Here is a 16,837-nt window from a genome sequence, read left to right as displayed (position 1 = left end):
TCTAAAAAACATCACTGATGTGTGGCTGGCTTTAGAGAATCACACATGCCCAGTTAGTCCTATTCTTTTTCTTAAAAATCATTAATTGTTTTATCAAAATTATTATTATGTTTTTTTCAGTTATGGCTATTTTTTAATGTCCTCTCCCTCAGGTCACTCATTTTTCTCCATTTAAGGTTGTTTTTTGCTTTACTCAAATGCTTTAGCGTGCCATTTGTGGCTAAATAACCCAAATGTTGAATATCTTATAACATTTTATATACAAGAAGAGAAACACAATGAATAAAGAGAATTTAATGCTAAACTAATGTAAATAATCATTAGCTGTAGCCCTTGTTTAAACTTGCATCAGCTCCTTTTGTCCAGGCTAGCACATAACAAATGCCATGAGGGTGATATCTCAATCTTACCAATCCTCTCTGGCCTTATTAGTTTAAAAGAGACCGTAGAGGTGCCGAGACCTCCGGACTTGGTGGTGACGATGATCTCTCCCTTGTCGTCTTTGGCAGGTCCCACGCGGCACACTATTTTGCTGGCCGACATCCACTCGGCTGTCAGCAGACAGTTGTGACCGCAGATGGACAGGCCTGAGATGGAAGGGAGAGGGAAAAGGTGGAAGGAGTGAAAGATACAGACATGCAGTGACAGTGCAAACAAACAAACTGCAGCACACGCAGACACACAATCTAAAACAAGAGGAGCTCACTTTAGGCAGCTCTGACGTCTATCAGCGAGTTTAGTCACCCGGGGTCAAAGTTCAAGTTGGGGTTGCGATGGGTGTGGGTGGCCTTGATCTTCCTTCCTCTCACTCAGCTCCTTTAAGCTAATGAGTGCCACTTCAGTGCTAAGTGGCTCATTACTTTCACAATGTGCACTATGCCCCTGCATCTGTCATCCTTTTTTAAAACCCCTAACTAATACTATTTAGGCACTAGAAGGAATACACAAGGATTAGTTTGATATTTCCAGCTGAGGGGATTCAGAAAGCTTCACGTGTGTATAATCAAACGTTACAAAAGCCCACAAGAGCCGATCAACAAATAGCCCATAAAACCGTGAATAATATGCCCATTAGAGCCCCATTTCCTGCCTCTGTTCTCTACTGGCCACTTTGTTTGAATACATAAGCACTCACACACATTTGTGCATATCTAATTGTATAATTCCAGGCCCTGGGGCATTCATGGTTAGAAATAGACCTCTATCACTGGCCAGTTCACGGCTTGCCAAGTGTGTGAGTCTTCTGGACTGCCCCCTCCTTTCCTCACCTCCAGTAAAATCACAGAAGTAGGATATCAGTGTGATGACAACAAGATGGTGGTAGCCCACCTGTATAGCTGTGGAATTATGTTTTTTGTTTAATGAAAAATAACGTGAAAACTAATTTTCACATTAGTGTATGCTAGATTTGTAAAGTGATCGCAGCAAAATGTTTTTTGAGAGTAATCAGTCACACAAAAAGCAAAACAAAAGTCAAAAGTCAAAGTTTATCTGGCGAATTTGGACTTTTTTAATGGAGAATTTCCATATGTGTGTTTGTGTGAAAAAAGTAAAGGTCATTCTAAATGTATAAAGAATTTACAGTACAAGAAACTGTGATTACAACTGCAACAAAAATGAAAGTAGGTATTATATTTTAAGGACTTTATGAACAGTGTTGGTCTACTTTTGGAAAGACTTCTATTTTTCCATATTTTTCAATGCTTTCAATATTTGTCAGAAATTAACAGTTGAGTGTTACTCACATGTGTTAAAAATTTGATACAATATTGATTGCATATTTGGGGATTAAATGAGTAAAGTTTAAACAGCTCTGTGCTAAACTTATGAAACTGTTGTGAACTGGTCATGAATTTCTTATTCCAGAGCAGAAAAAAAAACCAGGTATAGTTCCTGTTTTACATACTAAATAATGAAAAAAAAAACTCTACAGCAGCTGCTTTAAAAATAGGGATTGGGGCCACATCAATAAAAGAAGCGAATGCAAGTGACAATTACAAAATATTCAAACCAGCAACTTTCTCTCAGTGAACCACATAGTAATACAAATAGTAAATAAACATATGAAAATAAGTCATCATTCATTATTTATAGTTTTATTTTCACTCCTGTTAATTAATTAGTTAATGTGTTGATATCTTGTGTAGACAGTTCTGTGTACAGATCTAAAAATGTTGATAAACTGTATATTTCTGTATTATATTCATTTGTAGAAATACATATGTGCACATTTGAGTATGGAAAAAAAACAAAAGAAATATGGATAATTCGCATGCAAAACAGGACCAAGTTAAATATGGATGTCACTCCCCATAAAAATATCAATACTGTGTAACAGACATTTATGTTACACAGTACAGGACAGACAGTGTGGTTAGCTATGTGGTTAGAAAATGGATTACCGATGAGGTCGGCTGGGCCCGTGCCCAGGTTCTCTCCACGGATCGTGACTTTGGTCCAGGCTGCACCTTCTTTGGGCGATATGCCCGTGACGAGCGGGGGCTGCCGGGCTCGAGACATGGTGACCTGAGGTGAACAGGTAATCTGGGTCAATCAGCACCTGGACATGGCAAAAGAAAGCGAGGCATACACAACAGAATGAGGTCAGTAACACGGAACGCTGCACACTGACAGAGCAATCTGTGTAAAAATCAATGAAGCAGCCTACAGACCGAACATTAAACAGAGGTTTGGACAATCAGTTAATTAGTTCAAACGAAAACAGTGTTAAAGTAAAAACATGTGATTTTTTTTTGCCTGATTTTCTACTGTTAGTCTGACACCTTTCTGTTTTTTTTAACCACTGTTTATTCATCATAAAAACCATTTAAAGCTTGTCAGCTTGTAATGTACAGTAAAAGCAATCCGCTATCATTTTGACATATTTAAAGCATAACATATTGATTTAAACTGACTGAAAATATTTACCATTTATAATACTAAATAATTACTGCCCCACGACTGGGCAAAGTATTGTCAAACGACTGCAGTGTACAAGCATTCCCAGCATGAATCTGAAGATCAGGGGAAGAAAAACATCTTTGTATGTCAACATAGAACCATAGCAAATGAATGTAAAAACATTATCCTAATAACAAAAAATGTAAGCTTTTTTTTTTTCTGAAATTCCCCAAACATTTCTTACTAAATTTCCAGGCAGCTCAAAATTATGTTATTTAGTACTGACTAGAGTTGGCAAAATATGAGTAACATTTTGGCTGGCAGCTAGGGTTCATTTTCCACCCTGAACTTCTCCAAACAATGTATGCATTGCAGCAGTTATCTCTCAGATAATAGGAAAAATAGAGACGCTAGCCAAGAATGAAGGAGCAGACAGAGAGCAGGGAGGAAAGGAAGAATGTAAACCTCACAGAACAGGATAAATAAACCTGGCCTCCCCAATCATTCCACATAAGCCCACACAATGCTGAACAGATTATGGCACCAAAGAAGGAGCACCCATGCAAATCAGTTCATGTTGGGCCTGAGTAAAGGAAGACAAGGAAAGGTTCCAAATGACGGAAAAAAAATATGAAAGGATGTATTTCAGCAGCACAGATGTTTGCTAATAAATTACTGCCAGGTCTCAAAAAGGCTGACCAGTCAAGACTCTCTGAAACAGCTTGAGAAAGGCTTCCGCCCTTTTGCTCGGCAGCCAAAACACGTTCTCCACAAACAATTCAAGAGTTCACACGGACTGGACCTTCAGTGTGTTCATGCTGGTAACCCTTTGCACAGTTATATGGCCAATAATTAGTTGTAGGTGTACAAGTTAGACTTCCAAGAATGAACAGAGGCTCTTAAAGTCAAGGAAATAAAAATCGACAGAGCACAACATTTGGTTACTCTGCTTGTTATAAAGACTACAACAAAAAAGTGAAACTTTCAACACCTGCAGCAGGCTCCACATATGACACAAGGTTTCCAACAGAAAAGTTGTTAGCCCTGAAACACCAAGGGGCAGTGGGCTGGGATTCGCTAGGATTTAATACTGCACTCAAATAATTTAACTCTATCTATGACTATAACGCTAACTATTAGTTGTTAGACACAAGATGATGATTTCCCACTTCCAGCATTTACTTTATTCTGTTAGCCTACATAAAATAACATCTGCCTGTTTTTTAATCCCATTTCTAACTTCTTTAAAGTTTTAAAGCTGATTTTTTTTCACCTCAGTTTATCAAGAATAGCAAGATAATAAGATAAGTTAAATTTAATAATAATAATAATAATAAAAACACGAATAAATATTCACACATAATCCTGGCACGGGGCCAAAAAAGGCAGAAACCCTACATCAGGAACCATAAACTACATTTATGGGTGCAGCTTGTGCTTATCTTAATTTAACTGTTCTTTTTGTATGCTTTTGTACAGGTTACAGACTCTCACAAACTTTTTTTCACTTGTATTTAAAGTTCTCATTAATATGCAAAATAGTTGAGACACAATAACCAGTTATAGATCAGTCTGACTCACAGCATTATTAATGTCACAATAATTCTGTGCTTTTGAGTTTTTTGTGAAAACAATTTTTATTTTTTTTTTAGGTATTATTATTAATATCTTATTGAACAAGATTAGATATTTATTTATGGTTATGACTGGAGGGGTGAATAACAATAGAAAATTCTTTATCTTTTACATGAAATTATTTAGTTAACTAAATCTAAAGTGTGCAAACTTCTTTATTCAAATCTGAAAATCTAAAACCATCCTAAAATAATAATAATATGCTATTGATATGTATGCTGAAGATACCCAATCAAGTTGCTTTCTTTTAAAAGATTACATAATAAAATTCAACTAACTTAATTTTATTATTCATTTAGTTGAATTTAATTCAACTAAAGACATATTTATCAATTATCATTAGTTATATCTACATTCACAATAGCTTTTGATTTGACATGGTGAGTGCAAATAAACCTTTCTTTCAACATGTGCTTCATGTGTGTACTGATGATAGCCAGTGTCAGTAATGCACATATGATAACATTCTTAATATTATTTATTATTATCAATCATTGTTAATAAATGTATAATTGATGAGGTTTAGTAAAGTAATGACCATTTTGCAACATCCAAGCACTTTTACTTTTTCAAACACAATAACTTAAGAGTAAAAATCTGACATGTGCCAACTCAGGAAAATGCCCATGTAGCATTAAAAAGTTGTGAAACTTCCTGTAATAATAATAATAATAATAATAATAATAATAATAATAATAATAATCACTAACCTAAATTAATGTCTATACATATTCTGTAGCAGCAATTACGGTTGAGACGCATCAAAGCAGAACTAATCACATGCACCTCACAACTCAACAGTTGCTGAATATTGGACATGTAGCACTAGAGTTTAAGGAAACTATATTTAAAAAATGGCTCATGAAAAAGCAAAAATACAGGAGCACAAAGCAACCTCATCTCACCCCACTGACACACACACACACATGCACACTACAGCCCCTGTCCCCAATTACCCTGACATCGAACAGTTAACATAAAACCTCCAGCGGGATTTACCTCATGTTGTTGCTCCTGCCCTGTGCTTGTCAGAGGAAATGGAGGGGCTATGGGTGTGACATGCAGATGATAAGAGGTTAACAGGTCTAAAACAAGAGCTTGGTATATCCATCATCAATCCCACATGTTTAGAGTGGGAGCAGCAAGGGTGCAGAGGACAGAGCTCTTTATTTTCTATAATTCTAATTTTGCATTCAGGAGTGTTTCTATCCTTTCCCCACTAATCTTGGAAATACACGTGCACAAACACACAGATAGCCTGGCCCCACACACACACACACACACACACACACACACACACACACACACACACACACACACACTGGGCAGAATGACAGCTCAGCTAGGTTGCGTGCGAGGGGCCCGAGCTGGTGTTGTGTGGTCTCTGCGTATGCAAGTGTGTGGAAGGATCTGCAAAGAGGTCCATGCAGCTCGTGTGTGTGTGTGTGTGTGTGTGTGTGTGTGTGTGTGTGCGTGCATGTGTGTGTGTGGTCTGGGTGTGTGGTCTCTGGCGCGGGCCTGGGGAGAGCCTGCTGACGGCTTGGATGAGAAAAGAGCCGCTGTGTTTACTTTACTCTGGGGGCTGTGCATGGACACGGGAACACTGCCCAGACCCCTCTCTATAACAGCAGCGTGCACGCACACACATGCGATGCACAGAGTCACACAGAAACTACGGAGACCTCTGCACAAGTCTCATGTCATGCACCACTACAAATAAACTGCAAACAAGGTAATAGAAACTATAACTTCATACGGGCAGAGGCTTCACTGTGAATGGATTTTCCTTAAAGTAGCATGAAAAGAAAAACAAAATCTTAATCTCCAACTGGAAACTTATGAGGCAGGCAACATTTTCTGCAAGACTTGCAGAGGTATCAGCCTCTAGGGGGCATTAAGATCCTTAAGATGATACCCCACTTAATTCTAACAAGTGAGGCCAACAAACAATGATGATACATTAACAGATTTAGCCTCTTTCGTCCTGCTCAAGTCTCCTCCAACCATGACCTCCTCCCCGCCTTCAATACCACCAACTCCAACCCTTCTCTCTCTAGTACTTAAAAGGCAGGTTTGTTTTCCTTGGAGGCTCACTAACAAACAGCAGGGTTGGCTCTAATCTGTATGGAAGCTGTGGAACTTCAAGGTTTAGGATCTTTTTGCAGAACCACTAACAAGTGACCACCCTTCCTTGGCTCAGCGCTGGAAAATGCAGACACAAATGAAAGACTTTCCATTAAATCTCTAAAATAGTTTTGTCAGATAAAACCATTTCATTGTAACATTTTTTGATCCAACAAAAAACAACAACAAAAAACCCCAGAAAAGATATACATTTTAGAATCCCAATGGAATGTCTTGCATATAAATTGAACATTTGATGTGGATATTTTTTATTGAGTGCACGTTCTGATCTGATGCATTAAATCAACAGGCTACCAGCAAGTATGTTACTATTTCCAGTATTTTTCAAACAGGATTAAATCGGGTTTATTATATATTATGATCAAATGTATAACAGTTAAAGAATTATATAAAAGAATATTGTTGCAGAATGTTTCTGGTTTTAACATAATTACAGTTAAAAGCATAAACAGTCCAACTCATGTTGACTACACTTTACTGTTACTTCAAATAAGGTACTAGGAAAAAAAGAATCCATTAAAATGGATTCATAAACCATCATCTGATGTCACTAGAACCTTAGAACTGATGTGTAGCTGTAATGAGCTCAAAATGTAAAGAATCAGTCTGACAGACTCGAAAAACAGAAGAATTTCTCAACTGACATAGTTTCACTGTACTTCAGTTTTTTGTTAAGTGCTCCATTGTCTGTTTTTATTGTGTTCAATTAAAACATAAAAAAATGACCAACTACAAATCAGCTTAGCCTGTAAATGATGTGTATTTGTCTATATATATATATATATATATATATATATATATATATATATACATACATACATACACACACACATACACACACACAAATAAACAATACAGGTAAAAAAACAGGAAGTTGTTTTAAGGCAAATATAAAACAGAAAACAGACATTGGCTAATTCCAGCTCTTCAAAAGTGAGGATTTGTAGCTTTTCTGTGATATTTGGATTTTTCACTGGTGGTACTGGTTTACACAAACAAATGAATGTAAAACCATCTAATTCACGTCTGAATGACTGGTATGAACATTTTTACAAATGACTGCAAAATTCTGGGCTAATATAGATATTAAAAATAATTTGGAGGGGATATCCGGTACCAGTACCCAAAAAAATTATTTGAAGATATGCCAATATCACTAAACGAGGCCGATATATGAGTCCATCCCAGACATTTTCATTATTTTATTATTATGAATTGAAATACAACCACTAGATAAAGGAAACCAAATAATAGCTGAATATGATGAGTTTTTAATTTAAATGATTAGCTCCATATCAGACCCCAAACATTTCTCTCCAATTTTTTTGTCTTTGGTGAAAATGGAATCAATGTACTCCCAATAGTCTTCCAGGAAATGCCCCCCAAAATCTTAGGCTTTAGACATAACTGCTATTGATATATGGCAGAACAGTTATGTCTACCATGGGTGACCATCTATGGTATCTGACCAGGCATATGAACACATGTCATGACTACAGCGTTTATACCGCAGATAATTAGCTACTGAGTATTTAAAGGTGATCCACATATGGCAGTGATTGGTGTGTGAATGTGTGTGTCAAAGGAAGAGTGTGATAGGTTTAGTGGGCACAAAGGGACCCATTTAGACAGCTCATCACACTCAAAGCCCCCCCCCCAATCATTAGAAAATCTAACAGGCTGTTCTAGTGGCTCGGTGCCTCTTCCAGACACACATTCACCATTTCACGCTGTGTATCTAACGTAACCCAAACACCAGATTCCATCAAAGATTCTCCCCCCCCCACTCCCCTGAATGCACAGAGCCGGCCAAACATCACCCAGCTTGAGATGACTGGCCTGATCACACAGCCTGGGTGGAGTCTGAAAAAAACCTCCTCGGTGTTTGCTCACACCCAGGCTACTGCATACCTCTAAGGTGTAGATATGGCCATGCAGCTCAAAGCCAGAAAGGGACCAAATTCCAACAAACGCTGGAACTACTGACCAGTCATTTTGATAATGAGTCAGCGCTTCTACTGCGAGCAGCCAGTCTCAGCCCTTACGGAGACTTTTCCGTGACAGAGGAGGAGAGAAAATGATCAGATGTGTGCTTCTGGTTCACTGGCCAAGCATCATGATGTCTGCCTACAGGGTCTGTTATCTTTAGGGCTATCTGTTTATTTGTTTGTCAGTCTCAAGTGCTTTACTAAGTTATGCCTAATGAAGCAGAGTCCCCAATTTCCCATATAAAAATCCTGTACTAATAAACACAAACATGAAGTATAGGCCTGCAAATGCAAGACAATGTTTTCAGAGGATTAACAGGCTGGAGACAGGCGGCTCTGCCCAATGACAAGGCGAAACTGAGCAGTTTGAACCTTCATAAGCCAGGTTATAACACTGCTGCCCCAGCTTTTTCACATTTAAAAACAACACATCACCAGCGTGAGAAACATCCACTCATATACTACCAGGAGTTATACAAAGACCGCTGCTTACACTAAAACACTTTGGTGGGCATGTAATTAATTATTAAGGTTTACACCATCAAGTCATTTACTATGTCTAATGCTTCACAAAGCTGCCAATATTGTGTTGAATTTACACTCGGTCTGTCTAGCACAGGGATACAGTCAAACTCATTTTTACCTCGAGGACAACAGACTGCCCCACACATTTTGATCTTAAATGGGCTAGATGAGTGAAACTACCCTTTTTGTCAGTGTACAGATGTCTAACTGAACATTTAATCCCTGAGATAGGTTAACATAAGATAGAGAAGTGCAATTGCAACAGCACACCTCAGTTTTTCTACATGAAAATGTGTAAAATTACAGTAAAAGTGTATTTATAAAGAATACTTTTTAAACTGAAATCTCTGTACACAGTGAAAAACATGAACTTTTTTGCCATTTACTTGTTTATTATTTGACTACTTTGGTGTACTATGAATGGCTGTGGGGAAGTCATTATCAGCAGGAAAAGCTGTAAAAATTATACAAATATAGTTAAAAGTCCACAAATTTACTCCCTCCATCATATTTCCCAAAGCCGTCCAGCGGGTGGGACTGGAGTCTTTGCCGGATTCTTCCCCCCAGGTCTTATGTTTGACATCCCTGGTCTAGCATATGAATATTGATATACGTCTATCACTATTTCCCTATGCTCAAGTTTTAAACCTATATTTTGTCTTATAAACAACCCAAATATTTATTTTAGTACCACAGAACAACGCTGAACAATTACTTGATTTCAAAGCCAAATCATGATTAAAAACAAAATCCACTTAAGCAATTTTCAAAGAGTGCAATTTAGGGTATTTTTCCCCAAAATAGTAGCATTTCATTTAATGTAATAAATAAAATAAGTCTAATGTTTTGTCCCAAAAATGCAATATTTACTCTTTAAAACCAATTTCCTATTTTTGAGTCATCATTCTTGTATTTGAATTTAGGGCAAATGATGTTGTGATGATAATCCATGTTTAACTGAATATATATTTCTCTATTATATTGTGAATACTGATGGAAGACTTCATTTTATAAAATCATGCAGCTAATCTAATACTACTACTACTAATAATAATAAGTTATATTTTTCGCCAAATCATAACTCACATTAAACGTTTTACCCCGTTTGTCAGAATAGCTGGGGAGTGTATTGTCAAAAAACAAAACAAACAAACAAAACAAACCCCCAAACTGACCAATTATACAGGGCAGCTAACATTTATTTTACTTTACTTTTACTACACTTGGTGACTGCTGGTACTAGTTTAAAAAAAAAGAAAGAGGTAAAATAAACCTCATAAAATAAACAAATCAACAAAGCAGCAATATAGCAAGCAATCTTGAGGTGAATGACGGCAGCGAGTCTGAATGACGTGATTCCAGTGTTTCATCTCTGATTTGTGTTGGTGTACATGTCAGACAACTGGCATGATTTTAGGTCATTTAAATGTTCATACATTGTTGAGTGTTTGGGTTTTTTATGATACAATTGTAACCTGTAAACAGGTTTCAGTTCACTTCTCCAATAAGAGAGCCTTTGGGATTTTATCTGCCTTCTAGAGAATAATGTTACTCACCTCTGTTGCAGTCTCATATGATGTTTAAGAAGAGTTTATATCATTTCAGTCTAAAATAAATTAAAATCTCAAACAATCAGCATAGAGCTAATATATATTAAAGTCCAAATAAAAAGTTGCAGGTAGAGCTGGGCGATAGAACGATAACGATATGTATCGCGATATAACTTTTTCTCGATAGAAAAATTAAACTATCGCGATAGACCTCGCTGCTCTTGTCCTCTTAAAAAGAAAAAAAGAAAAAAAAAAGAACAGCCAATCCAAATTATGTAGAGCAGAGCCGAACCAATCACAGCCGCAGCGTCACGTCACGTGACTTGTTACGTACAGCACAAGTGCCAAGCCGCACATGTGTATTTGTTTGGGAAGCAGCCAGCCACCGTACCGCCCGGGTAATGGAGGAAATGAGTGTGCCGACTAGAAAAATCAACCGAGCGTGACCGAAGGTTACCGAAGAGAAAACAGATGATGGTTCCAATGCCGGAGAGATTGTCGAACGGAAGAGCCATAGAAGTTCCGTAGTGTGAAGGTATTTCGGCTATTTCAAGTCTGACAAAAAACAGAGTAGCGTGCACTGTAAATTGTGCCGAAAGCAAGTCTGGAAATACAATAAACTGGTGCATGCGCTACGTCCACACGTACCCGGGTATTTTTGAAAACGCAGATTTTTCTATGCGTTTGCACGCAGCGTCAAAGGTGTGCGCATTTTTTGACGTCACACTGTGCGCCACGTTATTGTTTCGGTGAAATGAATTTCTACAATACTGTTACTGTTAATTCTACTCTCTGCAGTGTTTAAATGCTTACATATACACACAGTTACTGTCCCTCCACACATACGACTCGGTTCTGCTTCTATGCCCCAGCTTTGTTTACTTTTTCCCACCGAGGCTTCTAGACTTCTGATTGGCCAACATTTCTGCACGGTTAGGAATCTAGCGCCACCTGCTGCTTTGGCATGTTCATAGCAGCGTTTTCCTTCATTTCTGCCTTTATGTGTGGACGGGATTATTTTTTAAAACGAAAACGGAAAATCTCCGTTTTCAAAAATACCCGTGTACGTGTGGACGTAGCCTCGGTCTCTGACTGGAAGCGCTAATTCGTCATTCGGCTTTTGTCAGACTAAAGTAACTGTTAAAACTGTTTGAAAAGCTAAGCTATACAACAAGGAGAGATTGAGAATTTCCTTTTAGTTCTCAGTTTATTTGATATTGACAAAAGTTAGTCAATTTTGTCTGTTCTTCTGTAAAACAAACTAAGATTTATTTTTAGAATTAATATTTTGTTTCTAAGTGGAATTGACAATTTAGTAGTCTGTTTCGTTTGTTCTATTTTGAAACTTAAACGCTTTAGCGGCTGCCTTTTGTGTAGTTTGCAATATTTGCCTTTATTTATCTGAAAAAGTCTCATGTTCCTTAAGTACATCTACCCTGTTGAACTTATTATGGGAAATAAATATTTAAATAAAAACAAGCTGCTGATTATTTCACATTTTACTTGTGAGCAACGGCACATTAAAATCTTACAAATATAGTTATTTGGCTTATATCGTGATAGATATCGTTATCGCCTGAAATGAAAAAAACATATCGTGATATGAAAAAAATCTCATATCGCCCAGCTCTAGTTGCAGGCAACAAAATTGATTACCAAGCTAACAAATAATCATTGACCTATTCATTTTGTATTAAAATGCGTAAAAAAAATTATTAAAAAAAAAAAAGAGTTGACAGAACTTATGTCATGTTTGTTTTCACGGGGCCACAGCCCCATTGCCTGTCTAGATCTGACAAGGTCACAGAAACCCCAGAGTGAAGACCAGTGGCCCAGCAAGCTCTGTGTGTAGGCTGGGTAATGCCAGGTGGGGCAGAAAGCAAAAAGGGGTAAGCAAAAAGTGCCACTACAAACAAAGTCTAGCCCAGCCCCCATCACTTGATTCACCCCGAGGTCTACGGAGCAGCGTCACTCAGGAAATTCTAAAGAGAAAAAGAAAAAAAAGAAAAAACGCAGCCTACCACATTCCACCAAAACAAACAACAGGGCCACCCAAATTTTTCAATTAGAGCCCCAGGAGGGGACAGGAAATGGATCAGTGTAGCCACCCCCCACCTTCCCCTGTCACCAATGCTGACTCTGGACTAAAGAAAGAGAAGTGATACACAGAGCTCTGTAGGCTCTAACTGTACAATTGCTACCGTGGACCTCAACTCGAATGATCGACATCTTATTTCTATGACACGGCACCAGTCTGCTGTTGACTTGTCAATCAACTTGCTCTCATTCACTCTTTCATACAATCAATCAGTTAAACTAACACACATCGTAAAGAACTGCTTCCCTGGGATAGAGCTATTTAAAGAAAGTATGTGTAACAACATTAAAAAGCACACAAGAAAAAGGATTACAGAGGCTTAAACTATGTTCTGTCTGAAAACACTAAACTTAATGAGCGTTTACATAATATCTGGGAGGTCTTTATGTATATTAAGTTGTATCTCACTGTTTACATATACTAGGAGTGATTGTATGTGCAGCCACAGCTTGAAATGTTGAAATGCACTTTCTTGATCTTTGACTAACACAGACTGGTTAGAATATTTAGAAAACAAAAAGAAGCAATGCTCATCATTGAGGCAGCATTATGCTAAGGATTCTTGAGGCGAATGAGAAAAGTGATTCTGAACAACGTGATTTTTCACTTTGTAACTTTGTAGTGCAACTGAAGTGTGACAGACGAGCAGCATTAGGAATAAACACTAAACATATCGTAGGTCAGTTACATCCTGCACTGATTCAGACCCGAGTGTTGAGAATTTTCAGCACTACAGCCTTGTAGTAAAACAATGTGTTTTCCTGTTAAGGGTCAAATTGTTGCAATTGCTTAGCTGTTGAAATTCAAGATGTGCTTTCATAATACAACCACTTAAATCAGTTCATCTTACAATCCACTCAGCGAGAATTAGTGTGTTTGTGGTCTATTTCAGGAAACAAACAAAAATTCACTGATTTCACCTTCTCAAATATAAAAGCTGTAATGAGTACACAAATCAATAATAAATAATCATTAACTAGACAGAAAAGCCTCACAGGTGCACTGACCTAAATCAGAACTAACAGTAGCTTCAACCACAAGAAGTGATTATCTTTGATGCGCCACATTACTATGTAATTATACCTCATAACCATCCAAGATAAGTGTGCCATTCATGCAGGGGCAATGAGGGAATATGATTCTCACATGAACTGAATGAGCATTCTGAGAAAACGTAACACTCATACCAAATTAATTCTCAAAAACAAGTCAAGTTACCTAATTTGAAATATACCAATGTTTAGTCTTATCAGTTTGTTTTCCAGTCAGTGCCTTTCTCTGTCACATGAGGTAACTGAGTGTGATCACTTTATTTCTTTTTTTCTTTTTTTCACTCTCCACGTTTTTTCTTTTTTGTACTCCAAGTGCCACTAAGGTGTTTTTAAGTGTAATTTTATCACACTAGCAATCACTTCTTACTACTTCAAAGGCAATTAGGAGTAATCATACCACCTGCCGATGAGTCACTACTGCAGATTTTATGTATTTATTTATAAAACAAAAACCCAAGAGATTAGTTGCAAGGTGGGGTCGACGTAAGAAAGAAGGAGGTTTCTGAATGAAATCTTCATGAAGCATTTCTATATTTGCAGAGAATAGCACCCGTTGAATATATCGCTGTGGATTACAGCATCTGGTAAATGAAGTGCCTATTAGTGCTTTCAACATCACATAGGTTTTCGTTTTAATAATACATCTGCTTTATGAACAACCCAGCTGTTATTCAGCACTAATCGAAAAGTAAACAAAACAAAGGAGGGGTCACAGCTAAGCAAGACAAGAAGATGATTTTTTATCGCTATTAACGTAGTATCAGCTTCCCGAATTTACCAGAAGTCAATGATTACTAGTAAGAAGTTTCATCACTACGTGTATCGCTACATACACAACGCAACACCAAATTTACTTTAATAAGACAGAAATTTTAACGGAGTTTGGTACAGCTAATCGTAATGTCGCTAACACTGCAGAATGACACAAATAAGCCATTTCCCAGTTTTTTTTTTCGTCAGACACGTTAAAGCCAACTGCTGCAATAATTAAATAGCTCTTTCGTTTTGTTACAGAAAAGAATACAAGCTTTACTGAGAAATTTGACAGCTGCAGTTAGCTTATGCTAGCGTTTGCCATTAACCGGATTTGTTATGCTAGAATGATATTGGAGTTAGAGGCTGTCATTCTCGTTCGTCATGACCATAAAAAGGGCTTAGATTTCAAAAGGACATGGCAATTATAGCAAGCTATTTGGGGTAGAAAAAGTAGAAGATATAAAGGGAAATATTTAACTTACAGTCGCTTGCCTTCTGCGGTGTTTCCTGTATCATTTAACTATTTCCGGTCTTCCGTTTTTCATGCAGCCTTCAAAATAAAACGAATCACTTTGTAAATGCACATTTATATTTTTGACTATAAATGTGTTTAACTCAGCGATCTCCATAACTTCAAACAAGCTTCTGTAACATAGTAAGTTTAATGTTTTGTTTTATACACTTCAGGCCTTTTAAATGTTAAAATTAAATGAATAAATAAATAAAGTTCTTTGGTACTAGTTATTTTGAATTTCTGTACAGCACTTTGGTCAACGTTGCTGTTGTAATTAAATGTGCTATATAAATAAAATCGATAAACGAACCGATAAAGGATAAATGTAAGAAAACAGCGTGATCATACAGATTTATTAAAATCTTTATAGAAGCCACTTTAGTCTCTCAGCAGATATCCTAATTACCTGTGAAAACTTAAGGCAGTTATATTACATGCACACACACACACACACACACACACACACACACACACACACACACACACACACACACACACACACACTCAAAATTTTGCTGACCAAGGTTTTAATGTAATCATGTATCCAGGGTGGATCTAAGTCTCCATGCAGCAATAAAACCAGCCTGCTCTTCTGAAGTGTTGGTTGTCCATTGTGTGAGAATTTTGAAGCCCATTGGGAGCTTTGCTCCTTTCCTCATCTCTCTTTTCACGGTGCATCATTGAGGTATTTCCACTTGTTCTGGGAAAGGCGCAGCATCATTAGAAATGCAACAGAGACCACCCAGGCACACACTAGAACACTGATGGCATTACATTTATCTCACCAAATTGTGCAGGGCAGAAATAATTTCTGTGATAAGGCAAGGCCCAATCCCCAGGGAAAGCATATTGTCCAATTAGACTGACTAATCTGATAATTGAGGGATCAAACTGTGACTGGGGAGTTTGCACAGATGCTGATGTAACACAGAGGCTGTTTGTCTACATAAACATCTACTTAAAGCAATGATGGTGGAAGATTTTGATCTCAGTCTCAGTGGTACAGTCTTTGCCAATGAATGACTACACTGGCAGTATATCACACATATCACCCGCTGAATACAGAAATAAGTGGCAGTATATATCACATATTTTATTTTATTGTGTTATTGAACAGATATTATATATGTTTTGTAATATAAATGTTGTGCATTTGTACATATTAATTAATACGTATATTAATATACTCACAATTTTGCACCAAATGTTTAGTTGAAGGAATATTTCACAATCTTGGGGAATAAACTTTTGCTTCTCAGTGATAAAATGAGAAGACCACTGTCCTGTCTGTCTGTTAAAGATGAAGGTCATGCCAGCATGTGGTGGTGTGTGCCCAGCATAACAACTGGAAAGAGCGGGGAAACAGCTAGTCTGGCTCAGATGTCAGACTGGATGTTTCCCATCTGGGAATATATCAGTCGTATTGATCTTCTCATCTATATCCCAAAGTGCCAAAGAAATATACTCTCCATTCAAAATGATTTATTTAGTGAGGAACATGCGATTGCATGTTGCGTTTTTAAATAGTGCAGGCTTTCTGAGCAGGTGTGCTCCTGAGGGTTTGGTGCCCTCATCCTTGCTTTGACCCCCTAACCTTCTGTAATCTACATCTCGCAATGGCACATGCTGCGCTGGCACCATTGCTCATCCCCGAACCCTATTGTTCATTGTTT

The 16,837-nt window shown here is 37.5% G+C and overlaps 1 protein-coding gene across 1 annotated transcript in view; it reads right to left on the bottom strand.

Moving 5' to 3' along the window:
- exoc2 (exocyst complex component 2) overlaps window positions 1–15,186 on the bottom strand; it is a 52,326-nt gene extending 37,140 nt beyond the window's left edge. The window contains exons 1-3 of the mRNA XM_085436364.1: window positions 15,133–15,186; window positions 2,403–2,560; window positions 411–587 (exon numbers count right to left, since the gene is read on the bottom strand). Coding sequence (XP_085292490.1) covers window positions 411–587; window positions 2,403–2,520 — 295 coding nt within the window. The 5' untranslated portion in view covers window positions 2,521–2,560; window positions 15,133–15,186. The remainder of the gene's footprint in view (window positions 1–410; window positions 588–2,402; window positions 2,561–15,132) is intronic.
- Window positions 15,187–16,837: the final 1,651 nt, after the last annotated feature.

The sequence above is a fragment of the Copadichromis virginalis genome, linkage group LG17 (genome assembly GCF_057382275.1).
Source record: "Copadichromis virginalis isolate Kocher_CV1m ecotype Utaka linkage group LG17, C_Virginalis_male_GT1.1, whole genome shotgun sequence".
NCBI lineage: Eukaryota > Metazoa > Chordata > Actinopteri > Cichliformes > Cichlidae > Copadichromis > Copadichromis virginalis.
The sequence above is the reverse complement of the archived record's forward strand: the minus strand, read 5'-3'. Positions and strand labels throughout refer to the sequence as shown.